Raw genomic sequence first — 24,826 nt, 5'->3', positions numbered from 1 at the left:
TCCTTTTCAGAAGTTAGTTCTTGCCTAGGGCAGTATCCCTGCCAGTTGCACCTATGCTGTGTGGCACTTCCTTCCCCCCTCATTCCTGTCTTCTCTCTCTTTCTCTCTCTGGTAAAAAAAGATTTCACAGTCTAGCTAGTGTCATTTTGTGATTTTTAGTATTTGGGGTGCCTGTGAGGAGTTTTGAGTACTATTTTGAAAAGTACATGTTGACACATGTACTGGCATTTATATGTTTTGAAGTTAATTCTTTGCAAAATCTGTAATCCCCAGATTTTGTTTCAGTGTTTGGGGTTACATATATAATAAGGGAAATAATGTTAAAATAGAGTACTTGTGCAGATGGATTGAGCACTTTCTCTTCCCTTGGACTAATAAAAGCTGCTTTTTCTTATTACGTGTTTTCAATATACTTTTGTATATATTATACTTTTAAAATTTGTGTTTGTCTTGACCAATGGCCAGTGGGATGAATTCTAATAATCCCACCTTTTCAATTATACTACTTTAGCACAGTCAGCCCTCCTCCCTTCTGCCAATATCTTGATCAGCTGTAGAGCTTCAAGAACAGAGAGTTAGAAGGCAGGTTAGAGTCCTGGCATATTTGTTTAGAAAAACAGCAGGAAGAAAACCTTCTGTATCATAAAAACTAACATATGTTGTGGCATAAGCTTGTTATGCCACAGTTCAGTATTCTGTGGCATAAGTTGCCGTGAGCCCTCTAGCTTGTTTCATCCAGAATACAAATCATGATTATCCCACTTATCGGGAGAAGATGGACATCTTATAACTAGTCACTTCATTTTTCATTTTTTGGGTGAGGCTGAAATTTTATGTTTCCATGATGAATTCCAAGTAGCATGCTTCTATAATCTAATGATCTAAGCCAAGGATCATTTCTGGAACGTCGGATCTCAGTCTGAGGTTATACAAAAGTGTATTTCTGAACATGCAGGGAGTAGTTGTTTCACTAGAAATGCCAAACATCCCTTATAGTGCTTCCTAATCCTAGGCCCTCAGATAAGGTTAGGCTACAGTTTCTGTCATCCTAGCTAATATGACCCATGTTCGGGGATTCTGGAAGTTGCAGTCTTATAACATGGGAGTTTGAGGTTAGGAACCATTGCTGAATACATCCAGAGTTAAAACACAGTGCTACTATGTTAGAGTAAGTCCTCTAAACACTCTTGGGGCATTCTTTTCCCTCTTCTAAAATAAAATAACCAAAAATTTACCCATTTTAGTCTTTGCAAGGGCCAGGGCTCAGCCTATAATGTATAAAACAGTAACATTGATGAAGTCAACTTTTGTGTAAGTTCAAAGTACACAACTCTGAGAATAAGCATTACATGAGACAGAAATTTGGGGATAGTACAGACTGCTGTGGAAGCAATCTGTTTTTTAGGCAGGCTTCAGCCACAACACCACTAATTTTAGAAATAAAGCAGTGCCTGTCCTCCATTTTCTGCCAGGGGAAGAATGGATTTAAGTACTGGCATTCTCTTCTCTCCATCAAGATCTTCTCACTTGATGGTTGAGCTGCATGGATGTCCAAATAAAATGCTGCACAGTAACCATGATGCTGATTGACCCACCTTGCAAACTGTGTGAGCTTTTCCTGTCCTGAAAAGTTTTAAAGCATTTCACTGGTTCATTGTATAGTTTCAAGGCTGGGTCTCAGTAAAATTCGTTAGGCCCAAATGGGATTTACACAAAGCTTGAGGCCTGATGTCATCAGTTCAATGCATATGTTATTGTGAGGGATGGGGATGGAATGAGGAGAGTGCTAGACAGTTTTGGAAAGCAGGAGAGGGGAAATCATGTTCTTCTCACCTTGTTACTCCTTCTGAAGCATCCCTATATATTGCAGGAGGGAGCATCCTGCCAACTCTAATGCTATCCTATGGATATTTTATATTATTAGGAGTTTGAGCTGGTAAATTTCTTTTCTACCCTGTCCTTATTTTCTTCCTCTTCCTCCTCCTCTTTTTCCCTGATTCTGGCATTGTTTGCATGTCACAGTAAGCCATCAGTCCTGGTTTAATAAGTGTACAAGCAGTATGGCTGAACACAGAACCTGCGCACTTCCCCCTTTGTATAAGTAGATAAACCAGGAAGTTGGAATTATGCTTAGCTTCCATTACTCCTGAGGCAGGTGTTATGTCTCCATTCTTCCAAGCATCCCAGGATCAGAAGCCAGTTGTATACAAGTCCGTAAATGAATCCTGCTCTGTTTGGAAACAATTAACCATAGTCTTCAGTTTGGATGTAGTGGAAAGGTATGCATTAACTGTGACTTACCTGTCTGCATGAAGGCCGGATTGAAGTGGCAAATGATTGCACTGCATATATTAGCACGCTACTATTGTATGCAGTATAATCATTGCAGGATTGAAAGCATACCATGAGGTAAGAACGCTGTTAATTTAGCATTCTACATCTTAACTGCTCTCAACCACAAACTTAACTAAAGACCTTCATAGACTGCTTGATGTTTGCCTTTTTTTAGACTGACATGCTCTGCTTTGCAGCAAATGTTATCAGTGTTCTATAAATTTACAGGTTTAATCTCTGCCATTTAGGAGATTTTTAAAAATGAAATTTAATTCATGAACTTAATGTAAGCTTCCTTGCATACTTGTTGGCAAGGTGCTATGCAACATAAAATAGAATTAAGGACAAAATTATATGCATGTTTAAAGAAAAAATACTTCTTTAACTGTTAAGTTTTTTTTCTTTCAACCTATTTTTCTTAGGTTTTTCATGTCTAGGCATATACAGGTCATCCCTGAGTTCCTATTGTCTGAGTTACAAACAACCCATACTTAGAAATGAACTGTGATAAAGCTTATTAATTTTAGAAAAATACTGTGGAAAATTGTTATCATCATAGAGAAAGAAGAAGTGGAAGGGGAGAGAGGAAGGCCTCCAAAGCAGGCCTTCCTGCCCTTTCCATCCTGAGAGAGGCATTTCTCCAGCATTTCCTTGATGCAAAGAGGAGGCATGAATGAGTTTAGGTGGGGGAGTGGAGCTAGAGCTATTCACCATTTTCCCACTTTCATGGGGGTCCTGCAAATGTGGAGAGCCAACTATACATGATTCAACTTACGTACAAATTTGAATTAAAGACAAATTTCCATTTTCTCAGGATCAGAAGTCATTTATGACCCGCTAACTGCCTGTATAGGATTGCGCCTTAAATGTCATATACAGTGGATTTATTATTTAGTGAATCAGTGGCAAGAATAGCTGTTCAGCCAACTGAGAGCAGCCACAAGGTGGTGCTAGTCAAATCTGGATGTCAAAGGCCAGGCCTATGAGGGGTCTTGGGAGGTGGTCTACAGTCTCCTGTGCCATCCCACTCCCCGCCCCAACGTTTGCCTTATACAGGTACCCTCTTTTAGCTTCCTGTTTCTCAACATAACTATATAAATCCAGAATAGAGAGGAAAGAAAGAAAAGTTCTTATACAATGAGGGAGGGAGGGAAGACAGTGCAAGAGTTTGCAGCAGGTATGTTGCCTAGACAGATCCTGTGCTTTTTATCTTGTATTACGTATCTTGCATTGCATAACGAGGTAAGATGAGTTCTCCTGGCGCAGACCAGAGTTTCTTCCAGTTTAGCTTCCTGTTTTTGCAGTGCACAGTGGAAGCTCACAAACCGGGCATGAAGGAGACAATTTTCCTTTAATTGGATTGTATATTTATTTGTGCTCTGTGTGGTAAAGTGACAAACATACACTTAGGTCTAGCATTGCTTGGACTTTTGGCTTTCCTTCAAGTTGTAGACTGGATCTGAATGCTCAGGCATGCAAGTTTATACTGTTTTACAGCTGTCCCCAACCTGGTTCCCTCCAGAAGTGTTGGGAGGCTGCTTGTGTTGTTTCCAGCCAGCATGGCCATTTGTCATGGTCAGGCTCGCTGGGGTAGATGGCAGTTGTGCTCCAATGTATCTGCAGAGCAAGGTCATGCTACAATAAATGCATTAGTCTTTAAGGTGTTATAAGACTTGTTTTTACTGCCCCTCTGGAATCGTAACAGTGGCTTCTGCTTATATTGGCTATAATGCAGAAGTAGGCTTGCACAGGTAACAAGCATGGGGAAAAAACAACTTATACCTGCCATCTCTTCCTCTTCACTAAGCACTTCCAGATAACACTACATGATGTGGAAATAAGATGGAGAAGCCCAAAAGAGTAGAATGAACTATACTACTTCAGACTACTGGTAGGACAATAACAATTTGGAATACACCACCCTGTAAAAACATCTTGTAAACAGAAAGCTAGCATATCTTGGAGATCAATTCTCTTCCCAGAACTTTGAAAGCTGTCCTGGTTTACTATTTGCACAATCTTTAACATAATGGAATGTTCATAAATCCAGTCTCCCAGATGCAGTTCAAAATGCACAAGTGTGTTCTATTGCTTCATTGTGCTGCATGTGTAGGCCCTGCCTCACTTAACAAGGTATTACAGTTTGCAAATGATTCCCATGCATCACTTGTCTTTCCAGTTACTCATCTCACATTCACAAAAGTTTCCTCTTAATACTATGCAATAACACAGGCTAGAGGAACACCAGATGCTCCTCTGTGATCCTGCCATAACTTCAGTAGAAGCTTTAACTGCTTAGTATCTCTCTTCCCAATGTGAGTGTAAAAACAGGAAGCTCTTGGAATGCGTGTTTCTTAAGTTCACAACGGGAGGATTAATTTGTGGTTGTTTACCACACCTGTATGACCCCCAGGGCTTCAGCATTTCCACTTAAAAGCAGCCCCACCAAAAAGGCAGACAGGCTTTCAAAGTAGTCAGATTTTTTTTTCCTTTTCCTGTGTTCACTGTTGACCTGGTGGCAGAAAGCCTTGTAAATGTGATTGGCAGATTCCAGCAAGTAGCCAAGGGAGAAATGGGAAAGGGTAAGAATGCAACAAAGAGCCTTTGGAAGGTGGTTGCAAAAGCTGGCCCGAGTGGGCAAGATGAAGTAGGGAGGGCAAAATAAAAGGCTGTTGGGGCATAAATATCTTACCTGTCAAGTCCCATACTCTGGCAGGGTTCCGTTGCTGTGAGCCCCCTAAACCTTCAGCTATTTTTCAGTGCTACCACTTTGCTTGTTCACCCACCATCGTTCTCTGTCCCATAGTGGCGGAGCAAGCAAAGGGTGGTGGAGGATGAGGAGAAGCACCGACTTGCCTGCCATCATTTGCCTAGCACAGCTTTCCCCAGCCTGATGCCTTGCAAATGTTTTGGACTCCCAACTTCCATCAGCCCTTTGGGGAAGGCCAGCATAGCCATGGCTCAAGGATGCTGAAAGGCTATCACTCCAAAGGCTCCTCCTCCCTCAGCTCTCTGCCAGCAGCCTTTCCAGCAGACTGCACAGTGGAAAATGAAAAAAGGAAGCAGGACTATGTCATTTGTTGAAAGATTACTTATTTTTTGCTCTTCCCTCCTGATCACTTTTTCCTTGTGTGTCATGACTTTTAGATGATAAGCCCAGAACAGAGACTGTCTTGTTTTATTGATGGTATTGCTGGAGATAAAATAAAAAATAAATAGGTGATGTGTTGTAGTCCCACATGTCTCAAAGGCACCAGGCTGGGTAAAGGCTGAGTTGGTGGTAGCAATGAGCAGGAGGAGTAGAAAGCACAGCCCCCAGCGAATGATGGTGATGAGGTGGAAGAGGATTCACACTAGACGTTTGTCCCAAAGTCTCTGAAAACATGAACTTGGAGCTACTCTTTTCTGCAATAGACTTCAGTACAAATGGCGAAGGGCCGCTTTGTGCAGCAAATAGATGTGGAGGGTCCAATCCAGCAGGTACAGGGACTGTTTTGTGGCCAAACAGACTTCCCAGGCACATTTCAAATATGCTGTTCCTTCGCCTGGGTTTCGGGACTGGGGAACTGCAAAGCAGTGTGGACAGCACTCCAGAGTTCACAGAGAGTGGGTAAGGTGGTGGGGGTGGGGGTAGGTTTCTTGATGGTCCCTGTGAATGCACAGCTGGCCAGCTGGAATTTTGTATTTGGGGACTTGCTTTCTGGCAGGGTAAATTTGTTGTCCTGACCTCCTGCTTCGGTTGCCTCTGCTCCGGAGTGCCTTCAGACAAGGCTTTTTATGGTGCCATTGTCCTGTCCCATGCATAGAATTTTATGGGAGCGCCTGACTTCATCTTCCAGTCCTGACTCTCCTTGATTTTTCCATTGCAGCTTTTGCTTCAGGAAATCCATTCAAGAAGAAGAGATAAGAATAGCTTTGTGTGGTACAGCTAGGATCCACTGCTGGCCCCAGGTTTATGAGGCCCTCTACTTGTTTGGTAGGTAGAAGCCAGTGCGCAAATTGGCAGTGCCATCAGAACAAGGGACAGGTGAACAAGCAGCTTACAAAAGTGAAGAGGAGGGGCAACTCCAGTGGGTGGGTTGTAAGTGGGTCCCCAAGCAGGTGCCCTACCATGTCTACCCTTGATGCGTCCCTGTTTGAAGGCTATATAAAAATTACATGTAATCCATTACCTGTGCATTTATTTATTTTTTGATTTATATCCTGCCTTTTTCCTACAAAGGGCTCAAGGCAGCTTACATCATTCTCCTCCTCCATCTTATCCCCACAACAACAACCCTGTGAGGTAGGTTGGGCTGAGAGTCTGCGACTGGCCCAAAGTCACCCAGTTGGCTCCATGGCTGAGCGGGGGCTAGAACCCAGGTCGCCTGAGTCCTAGTCCCACGCTCTTGACCACTACACCACATTGGCTCTCTCTACATGAGTAGGATGTGATGCTAATATCTCTCAGAAATATTCATCTCAGTCCAGCACCTCTGTTTTTAATTGAAAATCTTCTGCTCATTCTGCTACTGCACCAGGATAGACCAACTGTGGCCCCACAGCGCTTTGACTTTAGACTCTTTGTACATACAACCCCAATTCTTCTGAAATAGTTGTTTTTATGACACAAATCTAAATGTGTCATTTAAAAAAGCCCAGCTGGATCAGCTGGTGGTCCTTCTAGTCCATCATTTTGTTTCCCACAGTGGCAACCTGGTACCTCTTGGAAGCCCACAAGAAGGCCATGTGAATGATAACCGTCTTGTGCTGTTGCTCTCTCCAGCAATTGTTATTTGGAGGCATGTTGCTTTTGAATCTGGAGATTGCATCTAACAGCCTATGGAAAATGCTGACCATGGAAGAAAAAAATGTATGGATTTGGATCTGTTTCATCAGAAGCAGGGCTTGAATCAGCTTCTTCCAGTTCTTGGCCCTCCTAGCTAAGGAATGCTGTTCCTTCTGTCTGCAAATCTGAAGGATCTGTTTCTGAGAGAAAATAATGAATTGAGTCATGTTACTGCATATTGATGAGTTCTTTGTGTTCGTGTTTGCTAGGAGAGTTCTTCACTGGCAGACTTTTGATAGGTGTAGTATGCGTTTGCTATTGGTTTGTGAGAGCTATTACTGTTCCTGTGTTGTATTTTTTATTTGAGCGTTACTAGAGTGTAGTTAGAGTCAGTGTATGAAATTACATCCAGTGTGGAAGTATTTTATTTATTTATTTAAATCATTTTTAGCCCACTTCTCAGCCAAAAATATTCCTGGAGCGGGTTGTGTGCGATCAGTGGAACAAAGCCGACCTGCCAAGGCTTACAACATACAAGGAAAAAGCAATGGGGAGGAAAGAGAAAAACATTAAGCAATCTTTCAGTATGGCTGGTGGAATGGCACTGAATCTCATCTCCCACTGCTTCAGCTGAACTGGCTGATTGTGGTGATATTTGAAGGGAGAAGCCTCTCTCAAGTAAAATCTGGTATCATTCCATGAAATTGAGAGCAGCAGATTCCGGAGAATGTACCTGTAGCATAACTCCCACTTAATTTATGGAAATCCCTGTCACCACTACGTTGTGTGGTTTTAAAAGGTGATTGTAAAAATCCATGCAGTGGAGACATAGCCCCAGTTCTTGTACTCACCATGGCTTAAACAAGCCACTGTTACTTGTTTATGCTATGGCCTGTTCCAAGTGCCATTTGCCTACACTTAGGTGTAGCTCGTCTTGTTATCTGAATCCTGCAGCATGGCTTGCTAGATGGGGAAACATCAAATAATCCATGTCCTGTCATTGGGATTTTTGAAGGATTGTTTCTCTCGGACAAATTGTAGATTCAGGCAAGACAACAAACTGCATACAGGCCAACTGTGCCTGGCACAGACCAGCACAAGCTGTGGCTTAAACAAGCCATTGTGGTTTATTTAAGCAGCAATGACTGTGCAGATTGGGTCATAACTATAGCTATTACTCATGATGGTGAGATAGAACCTCTTGTGTTCAAAGGCAGTAAAAAGTAAGCCACTGGATACTCAGTGTTGGGGAGCAACAGTGTGAGAAGGCTATCAGATCCTCCTTGTGGACTTCCTAGAGGTATTTGGTATGCCATTGCAGGAAAGAGGGTGCTGGATTAGATGGAGCATTCTTCTGATCCAGCAGGCCTTCTCTTATGTTATGTAGTATAAGATTCTGGCCTCACTGGCAACACTACAACCAGTTGTTGCCTAACTGAAACCCCAGGATGAGGCTGTACCATTTTGTGCAGTTGTTGTTGTTGTTACAATGCATTTATATCCTGCCATTTTTCCTTTTGCAAGGAAGCCAAGGTGGTTTACATAGTTCTCCTTTATTTTTATTCACACAACAACAGCCCTGTAAGTCAGGGTAGGCAGAGACTCTGTGACTCACTCACCATCACCCAGTGAGCTTCATGGTTGAGTGGGGACTAGAACCCAGATCTCCCAGGTCTCTGGTCAACACTTTAACCACCATGTCACATTAGCTCTCTGGATAGTGATGTACTCGCGTGCATGGTAAGATGTGTAAGGGTTAGTTTATTTACTGTCCACCCTAAATAGCTAGGCTCAACTTTGTGTATTTGTCCCCACTGGATAAAGTTACAGTCTAACTATCAGCTTGCAGCTGCTTGGAAAAAAACAGGGAGGCAAACATTTCCTTGTTCTCTAAAGAATGGAGAAACATCACTGTTTTATAGTTTACCAAAGGGGCTGGCAGGGTGAAGATCTTAACCACAAACTTCTGAATATGATAAGCCTTTCACAATTCCTTTTAAAACTGCTTCATTGTTTTTTCTTGTTTAAGTGAATAAATTGAGAGCAAAATTTAACTTTATCCCTGTGTGCAATATAGAATAAAAACAAATATATTCTGTGGGTCTGTGAAAATACACGGTACAAAATTCATGCTGTGCATTGAGAAGTAAAATGAAGGATTTGGGGAGTTACACAGAACATCTTACGACACCTCCTCCATATTCAGAGACATACTATCCCTGAATACCAGTTGCTGTATTCAGACAAAGAATAACTATTGCCTTCAAGCCCTACGTGTAGACTTTGCAGAATCATCTGATCCTGCATTTTGGAAAACAGAACGTTGGGCTAGATGGACCCCTGATCTGATCCAACCAATCAGGTCTCATTTTATGTATAAGGATTCCATTATGGCTTCCCATGACAGGAAAGGGTTGTCTGGGCTGTGATGCTCATACTCTTGTATGTGAGGTGTAACAGAGTAGTATGTGGTGTTACAGAGGCAGAGTGCAGCCTTGGGACCTTTTCAGGGCAGAAGCAGTGCCATCATCTGCTGCAGTGCCAGGATGATTGGCAGACTCTCCTCGCTTCCGCAAGTGAATGAGGCAATTGCAAGACTTTCAAGTTGTAATATTATTTTGGCAGTTTTGCATATAGAGAAGGATCCCACCCACTTTCCCATGCCTTCCAGCTGATCATTTGGGCCATGGGATGTGTGTGGGGAACCCACTGTTCTTTGGCTCTCAAGCTTTTGGATCCATCTAGAAATAGCAATGCCAGTGGCAAATGTCTGTATGGAAGGGTAACTCCATCCTGTCCCCCTTTGTCCTGAGATCTATTGATCTAAGTGGGCAGGGAGAGAAGATGTATAAGAGTGTACGAACATGTGCGCGCACACGCACACACACACACACACTCTTGTGCACTCATATATACTGGTTGTGGGCACCCAGTAAGTCAGAAATCAAGAAAAATAAACAGATTTTGGATACTTCTTCCTTTTTTTTGTGAAGGCCTCTGTGACACTCTAGGAGTTTAGATGGAAATTCTTCTTTGTAAGGAGGCTTTAGTTTCATTTCTAATTCAGAGCTGAAGGTTGCATTTTAGTGGGCTGAAGACCTTCTTAAAGCACAATATATTTTGTTAATTGAACCTGTACTGTTATAAGTAAGATCATTTAGTTCAGGGGAGTTTATTCCCAGACATTGCCTAGGGATACAGTAATGCTATTTGTAATAAATGAGATACAGTGCTGTGTATGGTTGTTCTTGTTCACACCCACTGTCTTGATGAGCTCAGGCACTGCAAATTTTGCTACTATGTTGCTGCATTCATCACTTTTTTAGAAAGAGGGAAGAAATGCCCATCTTGAAAGAAGTTTTCGAAGTATCTTTAAGCAACTTTTGAAGGTTTGCTTTTTTGCTAATGATACTACAGTTCAGCAACCATACGACATGGCATTTGCAAGTGCAATGGCTTCATCAGCTAGAGGAGGGAGTCCGAGAGGAAACAAACAAATGAATTATGGTACAGACAAAATAGTGCAGTTGTAGCATTAGGGAAATGTGATATCTCCACAACAGAAACCTTGCCTCAGGCGGCAGATGTCTGGTTCCCAACAGCCAATATGTAACAGCTAGGCACTTACCTCATGAAAAAAAATCTTTCCTAAAAAAGCTTTTCAATGCTTTAAGGATTTTGAAAGTCAACATGTATTTATTTATTTAAAGTTTTTCTATGCTGTCCCATTACTAAAGTCTCTTGGCGGCTTACGAAGAACAAAAATCGTAACAACAGCAACACAGGTTGTAGTGAAATCAACCTTTATAAATCCACTAGTTCCAAGTTCAATCCCGATTTTCTCTTTGCATAATTATTTTGCCATAGTAAAACAATAATTGCTTATATGCTTGCCTCTGCTTCTGTCTACATTTTGGGTGGGTAGAAGAGCTTTAAGATCCCTTTGGTGTGTTGCTGCCCTTCTGGGATGAAAATCATAACCTCTGAGTAGGGAAGGGCAAGCTCTATGGCATATCGCTTTTCCTTGTATTGTGGCCCTCTCCCTTGATGTGATCTGAAAGGCCAGTCATGCAAAGAGGGGAGTGTATGGATGAAAGGGCTCCACTGGTCTCCCTTATACTCATGCCTACATAAATAGCTTCTCTGACGTTAAGTCCAAAAGCACATGAAGAGGGTGTAGAGTGAGGGACAGAGTGGGCCAAAGACCTATAAATAATCTAGGGCTATTTTAAACGTCTTGGTTTTGAATCAGCATGCTGGTAAATACAGGCCTTGCTCTTGACCTGCCTCGAAATATCTAATGACTTGTGTGATATGCAGCCAGTGACCTATTGCTGTAGCATGTGGGATAAGGGTAACCTGAAAATCAATCTTGGGTACATAGGAACCTACCTGATACCAAGTCAGACCATAGTTTCATCTAGTCCAACACTGACAGGCACAGCTCTTCAGACTTTCAGACACTGTTCTTTCCAGGGATTTAACTTTGTATTTTCTGTATGCAAAGCATGCACTCCACCACTGAATTTCCATGTGTGCCTTATTATCTAGGTTGGGTTCTCTGCAGAGAGAAATACTTGGAGACTGAAAAAGCATAAGATTTGGAACAACCTTAATTCATTGTGAGGACTCTTTTTCTTAACTTCCTGCCTGGAAAATAGGAATGGTAGTGATGTATCTGTATGAATAAAGATTTCATTTTTATTCATTTAGTTTAAAATATCTCACCCTAAACATGAGATCAATAGTGTACTGAAAAGTTTTAAAACCATGGAATACAAACACATAAAAATAGCATATTAGCATAATGGGCCCAGAGTATGGTCTGAAGGTATCTACCATGTTGAAGCTAAGTAGGTCTGGGCTGGCCTGAGTTTAGAGGGGAGACCACCTGGGAATGGGAGAAAGGTGAGAAATAAATAAATTACAATAGAGGCATGAGAACTGTGCAAGAAAACAGCTCTAGGCATTTGTGAACAGCCAGTTTTAGTCAACCACCTGAACTGATGGCTGAATGGTACAGGCAGTTTTTCTTGGTGTCAGCAGGAAATCTATTTGGATCTTGCTTTGAGCAATAAAATGTCTTGGGCCAGTTCTGCATCTTGCCTCTGGTTTGTGCATGTTTAATTTCCAACATCAGAAGCCAAATCTCCAACTCTGTTCTGATCTCAAGTCTTTTGCTGTTTTCTGGAGAAGGGTAGTTGGCTCCAAAGGACAGATGAAATTTGAATGAGAATTGTTTTTGCAAAGAGAATCTGGAAGATCAGCAACTTAAACCTTTGTGTTAAACTTTACACCTCAAATCTGCACCCTGTGATCCTCTCTTATCTTCTTGTTAATACAAGTGAGTTTAGTTCCTTTCCTCGGATTTCCTTTCCCTGTGGTAATCCAGTTGACACTATGGTATAGCCAGTTAATATCCAATTGAAATAAGGGTCTTTTAGGAAAATGTCTGTGCTTCCCCTGCTACCGCTTTGGTGGGGGGATCCATTTGATAGGTTTCCCTCCTCCTCAGGTATCTGAATGCCACAGAAAAGAATGATGCATATAATAATGCCTTATACTGAGTCAGTCAATTGGTCCATCCAGCTCAGCATTGTCTATGCCAGAGGAAGGGATCCTGTGTTCTGTTGCTGAATTTCACCTAGATAGCCACCACCCACCTGAGAACATTGAAGGGGTGCATTGGGCTGGCTGAGTGCCAGTCTGATCCATGCATTCAGAGTTCTCTAGCAGGACTGGGCAGTCTTGTGTCTGAAGAGAAACAACTCTGGAGAGTGTGTATTGGACCGGTTGACAGCCAGCCTAGTTCTTGCCTTCAGAGGCATCCCTCCTCAGGCAGCTACCCAGAGCTGCCTGGCATCTGACAGCTTTGAAGTTGCTGACCAGCACTTTCAAAGGCATCCCTTGTTTAGTTGTGTGTGGCTTTCAATTGATTTTTTCCTCTGTATGTGATAGAGCAGAGCAGACCTCTGGTCTGGACTGACTTGCCAAGGTTTCAGGTAGGAGTCCTTCCCAGCCCTATCTGGAAATGCCTAGGAGTGTATTTAGGAGCTTCCACATGCAAAGTGTGCTCTGTCATTGAGCTGCGACTGCATCCCATTTAACAGGTGTGCATAACTATTTGGCCCTGAGGGTCACCCTGGTGGCACATATACTCAAATACGAACACAAACACGCAAAAACACACATGTAAGCCTGGGGATTCCCTTGCTGGTATTACTAAAGATCCTCTTCACTAATCTCTGATGTCTTATGATCTCAGAAAGAGGCCAGAGAGCAAATGGATCGGGGGAGCATTATATGATGGGAGTGCAAGAACTGCAGCAATCTAAGCTATTTTTGGCACATCACCAGACCCCCCTGCATCTGCTGCTATGGTCCCACTGACTGGGGCTTTCCTTGCTAGCTCTGGCACTAGCAAGGGAGCCCCTTCCCTTCTTTTCTCTCTGATCTCTCAGAGATGTCTTTTCAGCAAGTGCACTGAATATTTTTGTTCAGTTGCTTTCCTTTTCTTTCCCTGAATACTGGGAAGCTCACAATCTGTTTTCTTAAGGAGGAGAGAAAGCCAGACTTTGCATCTGTAGCCTTGTAAACAGCACTTTAAAGTTTAAAGACTGAACTGGCATGCTTTGTGGAGAGATACTACCTTTTTACGGTATGGTTCTGTGTTCCCTTATGTATAAAATGACAATGGAGGGTACAGAACCTTTTTCTTTTGACAGTGCCTGGACAAGGAGAGCCTTTGTGAAGTCCTGACCTCTGTGCTTCATCTTTTAGGCTGTCCTTTTCATTTCTGTACTTACTGCACCTGCCACTGTTTGGGTAGGACCTTCTCCAGCTTTCCTATTGGTTCTTTGTCTGGCTGTTCCTCTAGGAGGAAAGGTTACAATGTTTGAGATCTTTCAGTAGGTAAAAGGGTGAGTAAAGGGAGATAGGACAGGAGTGTATAAACATTTGCATGGATTAAAAATGGGTGAATGTGGATTAGGAAGATGGATCCCTCTCAAAATAGTGGAACAGGGTGAGGATGAGGCCTGATTGTCATCCTGTTGGGCGTTACATGAGCCAGATCATGTTGTTGTTGTTTGTTTATTACATTTCTATACGGCTCGTAGCCGAAGCTGTCTGGGTGGTTCACAACACTTAAGTCATCCATCCAAATTTCAACCAGCTCTGACCTTGCTCAATTTCCAAGATTAGGCAGAATCAAGCACATCAGGCTATATGGAAGCTATAGTGACCATTTCACTATTGTCATCATGGGGAGGGCATCCTTTTTGCTTTTCTCTGTGCTGAGAAAGGCTTGGTGAAAGGGGAACCACCTTCATTGGGAGCAGCAGGTTCTCCTTCCAGTGCTGGCTAAGTCTCTGCCTTAGTTTCATGCCATCCCCACAGGAGCACCATATGAGCTCAGCCAATGTTATTAGTCCTTGGTTGAAAAATGGGCTGGAGTTCCTTTAGCCACTGTTTCATGCAGGGGCTGGCTTTGCTTATCTTGTGCCTTTCCCCATTGCAGATGATTCAGGATGAGTTAAGCAGTTAGTGAAGCACTTTAGGGGATGATATAAAGTTAAAGAATCTCTTTAATAGCCCTGATCAGACATCATAAGGAGATTCCTCACTGCCTCTTCTCCAAGTATCCAGCAGAAGGCCACGGGGTTGTGCTTGAGGAGGGGAGCGGACAGAGCCTATGGAGGAAACCCAAGTCTTTGTGGACTGCATAGAGGACCTCTTTGGGTCAAATGAGGCTCAACCTATTGCTGTACAAGAGCCTGAAATTATCCAGGGAAATAGAGCTGTGGAAAATTCAGGACAGATAAAAGCAAAAGGACTTCTTTATCCAACACATGAAATTTGCTACCATAAGATGTAGTGATGGCCATCACCTTGAATGGCTTTAAAGCAGGTTTAAGCACATTCATGGAGAAAAAGGCTATCAGTGTCTCCTGGTTCAGATGTGTATATGCTACCTCACTTTTAAAGGGAGGATGCTTCTCAGTAGCAGGAACAGGCAGGAGTATGCTACTGTATACTGTATTAATTTGGGTATTCTGGCTGGAACAGAATGCTGAACTATATTGGCCTTTGGACTAATCCATTAGGATTTTCCTTCATTCTTATAAATTGAAGAGACTCAAGAGATCATTTTTTCTGTTGTGCTGTGCTTGGAAGGTGCTCCAAGCACCTTGGAAATGCCATGCACCTACTAGATCTATTTCCTGGTCTTCCTCTTGGCTCCAGATTTGAAAGGAGTTGTTAAGTTCATCAGAGGGAGAGGGGTGCTTGTCATGAGCAAATTTGTGAGCCCATAGTTTAGTCTCTGTTTTTTTAAGTACACATACATAAGAAAATTGCATCTTGTAGACTGCATCTTAGGAAGGGCATCTCAAGCAGAAGGAGTCGACTATAATAAACCTAAGAAGCTGCCTTGTAATGAGTCAGATTGTTGGTCTCATATTGACAATAGTGTTAATGAGTGGCTCTTCAATGGTTTCAGATAAGGCTCTTTTCCAGACTTCCCAGGGATGTCAGAAACTGAACCTACAGTTTCCTGCATGCAAGGCATTTGCTGCACTGCTGAGCTGGAACCCATCCCCATCGCACCCTGTACTATAGGGATAAGGAATGTGTTGACTCTGTCCCCTAGGCCTGATCAGAGCTGCAATGTGCTAACATGTAGAAGGCCACATGTTTCTCATACCTGCTTTAAGATGTCACATACCTGAAATGTGTCTGCAAAAGAGTATGTTTCCCATCTTTGGGACTGATGGTTTATTCATATGCAGATTTATTTGATTTGATGTGTATTTGATTATCAATCCTCATGAGATTCAGCAGTGACTTTAATCAGGAGGCAATTGTACTTTGAGAACTTGTTCCATTTCTCCTGTCTTTGACAGCTTGTTTTTGCATCAGAGCATCTGAGATTAGAGTATGTCTGATACCTGGGGAAGAGTAAGTGGAAGTTCACTCATGGCAGTTTGGGGGCCAGCAAGGCTTGTTTGAGATTAAGGGTGTATGTGGATCTAGAGGCAAAGAGATCCAGTAAGACTGGAAGATCAACAGCATAATCCCATGCTCCATACTTAAAATTGAGTCCCATGGTGTTCAGCAGGGCTTACAGTAAGTGGGCCTAAAATTAGGACTTATGCTGACTTAAACAAGCTTCCCATCAAACAAAAGAACCTTTTGCTGAGTAAGCATATAGGCTTATGCTGTAAGGTAGTGGTGAGAAATGTGTGGCCCGCCAGTTCCTTTTGGACTGCACCTCCCATCATTACTAGACAGCATAGCCAGAAGTAAGGGAAGATGGGACTTGGAGCCCAACAACATCTAGAGGGCCTCTTTGCTGTAAGGGCTGCATGAACACAGGGCTTGGATTGAAAGGCTTTCTGGAAGGGATGCTAAAGATACAAAAAGCTTTTGAGAAATGGAATTCCCATGAAAACTCCACTCCTTAGGATGTAGGAGCACAGAAGGCTTCTGTTTGGCACCTACTGAAAGAAACAAGGCTGGCCTAATTCTGTATCCACTCGCTCAGTCAAGTCGAACTCTTAGAAGCCAAAGATTAGAGTGGTGTGGCTGAATAGAAATTTCAGCCAGAATGGTTCCGCACACATAGCAACTTCCTTATGCATATTTTGCCCACCATGCAAAATTTATCTTTTATCTGCCTAACAGTTCATTTTCCTTGTCGTAGTTGTGTGTGTGTGTGTGTGTTAGTGGATTATATACAGTTGTGATATCTGCAAACATTGTTTAAGATAATAGCCTTCTGCAATTTGTTATTTTTAATTGTATCTCTAAGGACTATCCCGTTTAAGATCACTGGGCTTTGATAAACCAGCCAGACTTACATCTGTAGGAGGACTTTGGCATCCACAACACAGAAGCAGCCATTCCATAGAAGCAGCCCTTTGTTCTTTGCCTCGCCTTTCTTCTCTTGACTTGGCAGCCGGCACAGCCTCTCCCCCAGGGAATCTTTTCCACTGACCCCTGTGGTTGAAATGCAGCTTCTGATAGGCAGGCAGCTCCTTTTGCCTGAACCATCCCGGCTCCCAGAGAGCTCGACTGAGTTTATTTATAGCTGGCTCCTCCCCGACGTTCTATTTCAGGTCACCCCCGGCAGAAGCCATCTCGTTTGGTGGCAGGGATGGGAAACAATCGCATGAAGGGAGCCGACTCTGGTGTCTCACGGGAAAGAAGGCCTTTGTAAGATTGACAGGGAGCTGCAGCCCTTCTTTTGTGAGAGATCTCTTCTTTTAGAGACTAGATTCATCGCTGTGGTGACCTGTTTGGTTCTTCAAACCTCTCTCATTTGTTATGGAGACGTTTCCTCCCTCCCAGAATGAATCGAACCACACCTGAGATGTAAACCTCTTCTATCACCCAACTCCTTTTCTTCTGCCTCTGCCTCTTTCTGCATTGTGAGACTCTGCTACCCCTTCGCTCTGGAGTTGAGAAAATAGTTGTCTCCCCTCCACACCTTCCCCTTGGCAAAGAGATTTTCTTCTACAGCAAATGCTTTTTTATTTTATTTTCCTGGCGGTTTTGAATTATTATTCGGGCTTTTTTCACTGCTACCACCACTGTTGAGAAACCATTTAACTTTTGCAAGGAGACTTTTCCACAAGGAGGGTGGATATGTGTATGTGTGCGCGCGCATAGCTGGTTTAAAAAAGGGGATGTTGGATGGTTTCATTTGGCAGTATAGCATAAAAGCGGACTCTCCCCTGAAGTCTTTGGCTGTGCAACAGATTTTCATAAAGGGAAACTGAAGTGGAATAACAGCGGTTTGCGATCGCTCCTTGGCATGCTTCTCGTATCCTCTGTTTGGGGACTGCCAGAGATGCTGCAGACAATTTACGAAACCGAATCGTGTTTCTCTTCAGATGGAGTTTCTGGACGTGAGCCGCCCCTGGAACTCCTGTCTCGGGCACAGATCCATGCCATACCTGTGGCAGGTGAGTGTTGATTGGATCCTTTAGAATGAGTAGCAATTTTTAAAAAAGTAGTCGAGTATGTTTGAGGTTTGGTCTGGAACTGGGGACACAGTGACTGACATGTTTGGCAGATAAGAGAGTATTCCTGAACAGTGTGGAGTAGCATCTGAATTCCCTCAGTGGAGCTTGATGTACCCTACACTCTGGCACACATGTGACTGAATACAGGAAATCTGGCCAATTCCCAGGGGTCTTGAATTGCCCCAGTTCTAAATATCTAATGTTTGTGCAGTGTTGGCACCCATGATAAGGAATGGTGGTTCTTTACATTGTGATGTCATAACCTTGGAATTTCCACTATGTTTGCATCCATGACCATGGACTTTCATGTTGGCCCTTGAAATAAATTATAGTTCTGTGGAAATGGCTCAATTTGAATCAAGCCTCAGCTCCAAAACATTTTGTAAATGGCAGGGCTCGGGCACAGGATCTGTAATAAATTGCATGTGGAGGGATTTGTTTCTCATCTTGGGAAGAAAATTTTCCTCTTCACCAATGAAAACTACAATCAGCATTCCCTACTCTAGAAAGTTAGGGTGCCAGGAATCCAAGCAAACATGAGGCCTGTTGCTTCTTTTTAAAGAAATACATTGAGAGAACTCTTGACTTGCCCAAACTCCACCCCAGAATTCTGCCCCTCCTCCACTTACAGTGCTGCCTCTCACTCCTCGGGCACATCAGGTAATTAGACTGCATCTCCATTTGTGCATGCTCTTCTTTACCATCATATTATGTATTCTGGTATTGTGACATATGTTGAATGCATTCCAGAGTCTGAGAGAGTTTGGATTGGTGGACCGGTCCTGAAACTGTTGCAAAATAAGTTCTTTTGTTGATTCTGGCTAAATCTGAAAGTGATCTGTCCAACTTACTGTGCATTGCATCCTTCTGGTTGGGGTTGGCCTATAAGTTGCGTAGATTCAATTCCAGATTCCTTCTGTTATATCCCCATAAGGAAAGATGAACAAAGACAGGAAAATGAGCAAGTTTGGGCTTTCACCTTGTTATCTTTTAGTGCATTTCGGTGCAAGGTAAAAGGGCATTGGGCTGTTACGTTGAATCTCAGTCACATGAGAAATCATGCTGGTGAAAACATGCTGCCTGTGCTAGCTAAGATTATGTTTACTGAAATGTGCATGCAGAACGGACATTTCTGCACATGGGTTGTGTTTGCTGCATTGGAATAAGAGACCATCTCATTCCACGTATTCCTCCAGGTGTCTTACAGTGAGGAAACAGTCACATTTCGGAGCTGCAGTAAATTACAGACATTCTGTAATCTGTGATTATTCAATCCGCAGTAGGGGCTCCAATTGGGCCAAGCCCTTCTCTCTAGAGTACTTGGCATCAAAGTTAATTTTGATTTGATCCTACTTCATATGCTCTGTGACTCATATGAATGTGGAATTAAGTCCCGGGTCTGTCGAAGAGCTCAGAATTGTTAGATCAACACTTGGCAATAATTTCATTCCAGGAACTGTTTTTCTTCCTTTCTGTAATTATTGGCCTGTAAGTGTTGTGAAGGATGTATGTTTGTTGGGGTTTCATAATTACAGGCTCCGAAGTGATAAGACTCTGGAAACATTTTTTTTTAAATTAGGAAGGTTATATTGTAGTATCTCACCTGAAGCTAATTGTAGCCTGTTGGACTCAAGATGATTCTCCATGCCCCCAAAACATGCAGGGTCTCAAGCCTAAGAAAACGACACAACTGGAGGGTGATGTGGCATTTCATCCAGCTGTTAAAAAACGAAGAAGTGGTTTTGACTCCTAAAAATTTGAAGCTTGTCCCATAAGGAATGTGAACTATTGTTCAAGGGTTGTAAAAGGACATGCACACACACATGAAAAAGCTTTGCTTCTTGTCTCATTGTAGATTTTATCTGATTAAATTGAAATAAAGAATGTCTTGATTTAGTAATAATATGGGGCATGAACCATTTTCCATATGTTTATGGAGGGTTTTCTCTCTTGACTGGGCTTGAATGCACAGTAAAACAGTCATGACCTGCCAGAAATGCTGCTGATACCAGAGCAACATGCATTGCTATCTTCTGCATGGAGTACATGCACACACATTTATGCTGGGGAGTTAAATGTTTGGACTTACACATGGGAGATGCACAAGGGCCTTCTGTGGAAGCTCATAACTTGTACTGCTGAATGCTTGTAACCTGATGAAGGAACTTAGAAGGAAAGAAAAAAGGAGTGACCCTGCTATATCTTGTAGTTTGTCTTTTCTTCTTTCTTCCTACATTGTAAGGCTTGCTTCATTCATTTGAATTATTCAGAACTGTTTATTCTACAAATCATTTTGTGGCAGGAGTAGTCTTTCTTTATCGTGGACTAATATTTGGGTTTCATGGATTAGTTTGCATCTCTGGTGGGTAGGGCAAGGTTAGATGGTTTTTTCTGGATTAGAGTAGAGGTTGAATTAGCCTTTCAAAGTTTTAAACTGCAGTGGCTTCATAGAACAAGGATGGGCAAATAATAAATCTCCAGATATTTGGGACTTCAACTCCCAGCATTCCTGATGAGGTCATCTGGGAATTGAGGTCCCAGACATCTGGAGATCTGCCTTCTGTTCAGTTCTGCTATAGGATTTTTAGATGAAACTGACAACCAGAGAACCTGCTTTGAAGAAGTGTTTGTGTGTCTTTATTGTAAAAGTGAGACAGATGTGCCAGTGTGGAGAGCTCACTAACTGCATATATGACTTTAAAAAAAGGTTGGATAGGTATGTGTCAGAGATAGTATGATGGAATATTGATGAAGTGATCCAGTGGATCTTTTCCAGCTCATTTGCTTCTGAACTTAGCATTCTTTTAGAATTAAGAGATTTCAGGATGATGCTATATATTATGATTGCTGTTGGAAACACCAGTGTCTCCTACAGCAGATTGAGTAAAGTGCTTAAGCATCTTTTGTATGCCTATGTTTAAGGGTTCAGGTGTTTAAAGACATGTGCATATTTCTTTTACTTTCACATTGTATATGTTTGCAGTGGAATACATCTGTGTAACACTGGCTCTTCTGTAGGAATCATAACATGTTGATAACATAACATCACAACTCAGCAATAGAATAAATTACCTAGAGAGGTTATATAATCTCCTTAGAGACTTCAGGCCTGATCTACACATGCAGCAACATGAGGTGGAAATGAGATAGTAGAATGTACCACTTAAGATTACAGGAGGGAGATTGTATTTTTTAATTTACTCCTATGCAACTCCCCCACCCCTGCAAGTGGGAAACTAGCATAGCAGGAAGCAGACTGGGGGAGGACCTCTCCCTCATTGTGGTGGTTTTTACTTGCAGGAGCTTGTTTGTTTTTACATAAGGGGGCATTAAAAATGTGCACTGGCAGCCTGAGGTGATCCAGTCTAGTCTGTCCCTTAGGTATTTTGCCATTTCATTCTTCTGCATATGTAGACCAGGCCTAGGTCCTGGAAGCCATATTGGTTGTATAGGAAAAGAAACATAGAGCAAGTGGAGAGCTAGCAAGGCAGAAACACAGGTAACATGTCTCCATGTGCTTGATGTTACAAGAAATCTGAAGCAGAAACAAGTTGCTTGATTCTGCTTTCCCCATAGCTTCTAACACACAAGCTGGCTCTGATTTGGAGATAGCATGTCTGTTTGCACATTGTTTCAGAGGCTGGAAAAGGGTTGTTGTGTCTCATAGTGGACTGGATATTTGGATTAGGAAGAAAATAGAAAACAGCTGGGCAGACTCCTATCGCAAATGCTTTAGGGCAGAATGTTCTACCATTGCATATCTTCCTGTAAACCTTTGGCGAGTAAGAGTAACTGTGGAACGTCCCTGAAACTGGACTCTGCAGCATGCTGCTTCTTTGCCTATCCTCAGTTTTGATATTGTTGGGCCATCTGTTCTCCTCCGGAGATGGGATGGCCATTTCTGTGCTGTTGAGATGTGGTGGTGACCTGGGATCAAGAAAGATGTTGACAGTGGGATAAATGTAGAAGAGAGCTAAAAAGGCGATACAAAGTCTAAAAGGAAAATGTGTTGGGCATGTTTAGTTCAGTAAAAAGAAGGCTAAAAGAGATAGTTTTTACAATAACAGTTTTTATTCCAAAAGATTCTGGAAAGAACTAGAAGTGGTAGGCCATATTATCCTCTGAAGATAGGTGAAAAGTCTATGGGATCCTTTTATTCAAATTAAGCAAATTAAGACTTCTTACCTTTGCTGGGCACAACTACATGTTGCATGCAGTAGCAGGTAAGAAAAACACAGTGGCTGCTACACTGAAGAGACTGTGCTGCTTAAGTCCTGTTAGTGCCTAAGAGCAATTATGATGACATACCAGAAAGTGAGGAGCAACTGGCAGGAAATCCTGGCTGGCTTTGTAAATCCTGGGGTGGAGATGTGCAAAAAAGAAAAAAAAAGAAATCACTATTTATCATTGTTCCATTACAGCAGACTTAAGGAGCCCATCTGATGCGATTAACATTGAAGTGAGTCTAAAATAAACAAAACAAAACAGGTTGTCAGGTTTTGTAAAGTGACTGGTGGAACTTACCTGAAAATGGACTCCACAGTGTGTGGCTTCTTTTCCATCCTCAGATTTTCTGCAGTCTTTTATTTTCTAACCTTTACTGCTGGAATCTTCCTGCATGTGTCTTTTGCTGTGAGGCTGGAACCACCTCAGTACAACTTACCCAATTATTTAAATAACAATTAACCTTCCCATCAGTACAAGCACAAACCAGAACTTACAAAATCAGAAAATACAAAAATGGCATGAAAAAGTAGACACAGCCCTTCTACCAAATCCTGTGGCCCCTCAGATGGTCAATCCCCAGTATAAGGCTACACTTCAGGTCATTTTTATATTCTGTATAGTGAACTGGGCCCAGATTTAGTCATATTTAGAGAAGTCTCATTGGAAACAGTTCTCATTAATATCAGCCCCAATGATATGAACTGCCCTGCTTTAAATATGACTGTTTCTGAGCATAACCCGGTGTCTTGCACCCTAAGTATAATCAGCTATGAGCAGTTGTTTGGCCCTATCTCTGGGCTTTACATTTGGCCTGTCATTTGGCTAGAAACAGGGTTGTGTGCTCCCCTTCCTAATGCAGTCTCTGACCTAAGACAAACTAAATTCATGGACAGAATAATTAGGTAAATTATATAACGGTGTTTGCTTGATTTCCATAATTCATTCTGTTTTCAAGATCCTGATTAATTTTCAAAGTACATGCCACTTTCCAGCAAGTATTGGAAGGAGGGTGGTGATTAAAGCTTGAGATTAGGCGAGGTGAAGCAAGGTTCAGGGAATCATAACAATAGAAGAAGACACTGAAGCCTACGTATACACATATGCACACATACTTATATGCTTCACTGCTAAAACACTGGCATTTTCACTCTTCCCCCTTGTGGTTTTCAAGGTTTGGCTAGATACTAGCTCTGTGCTTTTTTCTCTTCAGCCATGAAGAAAGAAACTTGCAAAACAAACTGAGAAGCATTCTAAAGCCAAGATTCTTGGCGGCCTGTTTTTGAATGCTAGACACTGTTAGAGTCTCAGCCTGTTATCTAGGAACGTGTTTGCAATGCAATAATGCAAAATTCAGAATATAGATGAGCTCTTGTTTAGAAATCTGAACAGCAGCAGCAAACATTTAGCCAATGACTTGAATACATTAATTATTGTATAGACTGACTGACTTAGTAGTTGTCTTGGCAATTGCATTTGATTTGCTGCTGGAAAACCAGGGTCATTTTCACACCATTTATGTGTCTTGGTATGGTTTATTAATGAACAATCAGGGACCCCTTTGTCTTCATGAAGCATGTGGTGAAATGCCTTAATAGCAAACCCCTCCCCTTTCCTTCCTCTTTTCCTTTCTGATTTCTTTGCATGCCCATTCTGGCTTCTCTAGTCCATTGTTGTCCTCCATTGGCACTCTTGGCAAATGTGAATAGTTTATGATGGCAGGAGGGGAATAAAAAAGCATACCAGTGTCTAAGAATACCAGGGTAGATATTTTTAGAGCAAAGGTCTAAGCTGTTTACTGCTGCCAACCGAATGTTAACTCTTCTCAGTACAGCACTGGCGATTCTTCATTGAGTATTGTGTTGCTGACTTTTTATCTAGCCCTTGTCGTGGATCAGCCAGTGTAGTAATTTATTTGCTCTGTTGAATTTTTAAAATATAATTTGATTTATAAATCAGGGCTGTGGGTGCAACTCTGTATTTCTGAAAACCTATAAGAATAAATTCCCTCTCCCTCTCCCTCTGATAAGTATAAAAATGTATAGCGCTTGCTAAAATCTCAGAATTGGGATAGAGGAGGTGACAGGAGTTGAGCGGGATATGTAGAAGTTGGAAAGATGTGGCTTCTATGCTTCCTTGATAAGCTCCTGGGAAGTCTGTCCTGTTCAGGGATAACCCAATCCTAATTTTCCTCTAAAAGTGGGAAGGGAAGGTATAAGTCTCTAGTTCTTCTTCATGGTTTCTGTGCATCACACATATGGGCTCTGCACCTGCGTGGAACGTGTTTTGGGAAGATTCTATAGTAAGATGTGTTTGGCAGGAAGCCCTCCCTTGGCCCTGCTCAGGTGTGTGGGAAGGGTTCCTGCCCAATCCTCAGTTCTTTAATTGCTATTGTGGGTGCATTGGAAAGTGCTCTCTCTGCATTCTCATAGCTATCCTTGCCTTCTAGAAATCCTTTCCCACATTTCCTTTC

The 24,826-nt window shown here is 42.2% G+C and overlaps 1 protein-coding gene across 1 annotated transcript in view; it reads left to right on the top strand.

Annotated features, from left to right (window-relative positions):
- The first annotated feature begins 17,253 nt into the window (after positions 1-17,253).
- Positions 17,254-24,826, top strand: part of HDAC5 (histone deacetylase 5) — a 92,546-nt gene continuing 84,973 nt past the window's right edge. Inside the window, 2 exon segments of the mRNA XM_044444558.1 lie at positions 17,254-17,836; positions 17,839-18,069. Coding sequence (XP_044300493.1) covers positions 17,791-17,836; positions 17,839-18,069 — 277 coding nt within the window. The 5' untranslated portion in view covers positions 17,254-17,790.

The sequence above is a fragment of the Varanus komodoensis genome, unplaced genomic scaffold (genome assembly GCF_004798865.1).
Source record: "Varanus komodoensis strain SLA01 unplaced genomic scaffold, ASM479886v1 scaffold45, whole genome shotgun sequence".
In the NCBI taxonomy this organism is placed as follows: domain Eukaryota; kingdom Metazoa; phylum Chordata; class Lepidosauria; order Squamata; family Varanidae; genus Varanus; species Varanus komodoensis.
This window is presented reverse-complemented; position numbering and strand designations above follow the sequence as displayed.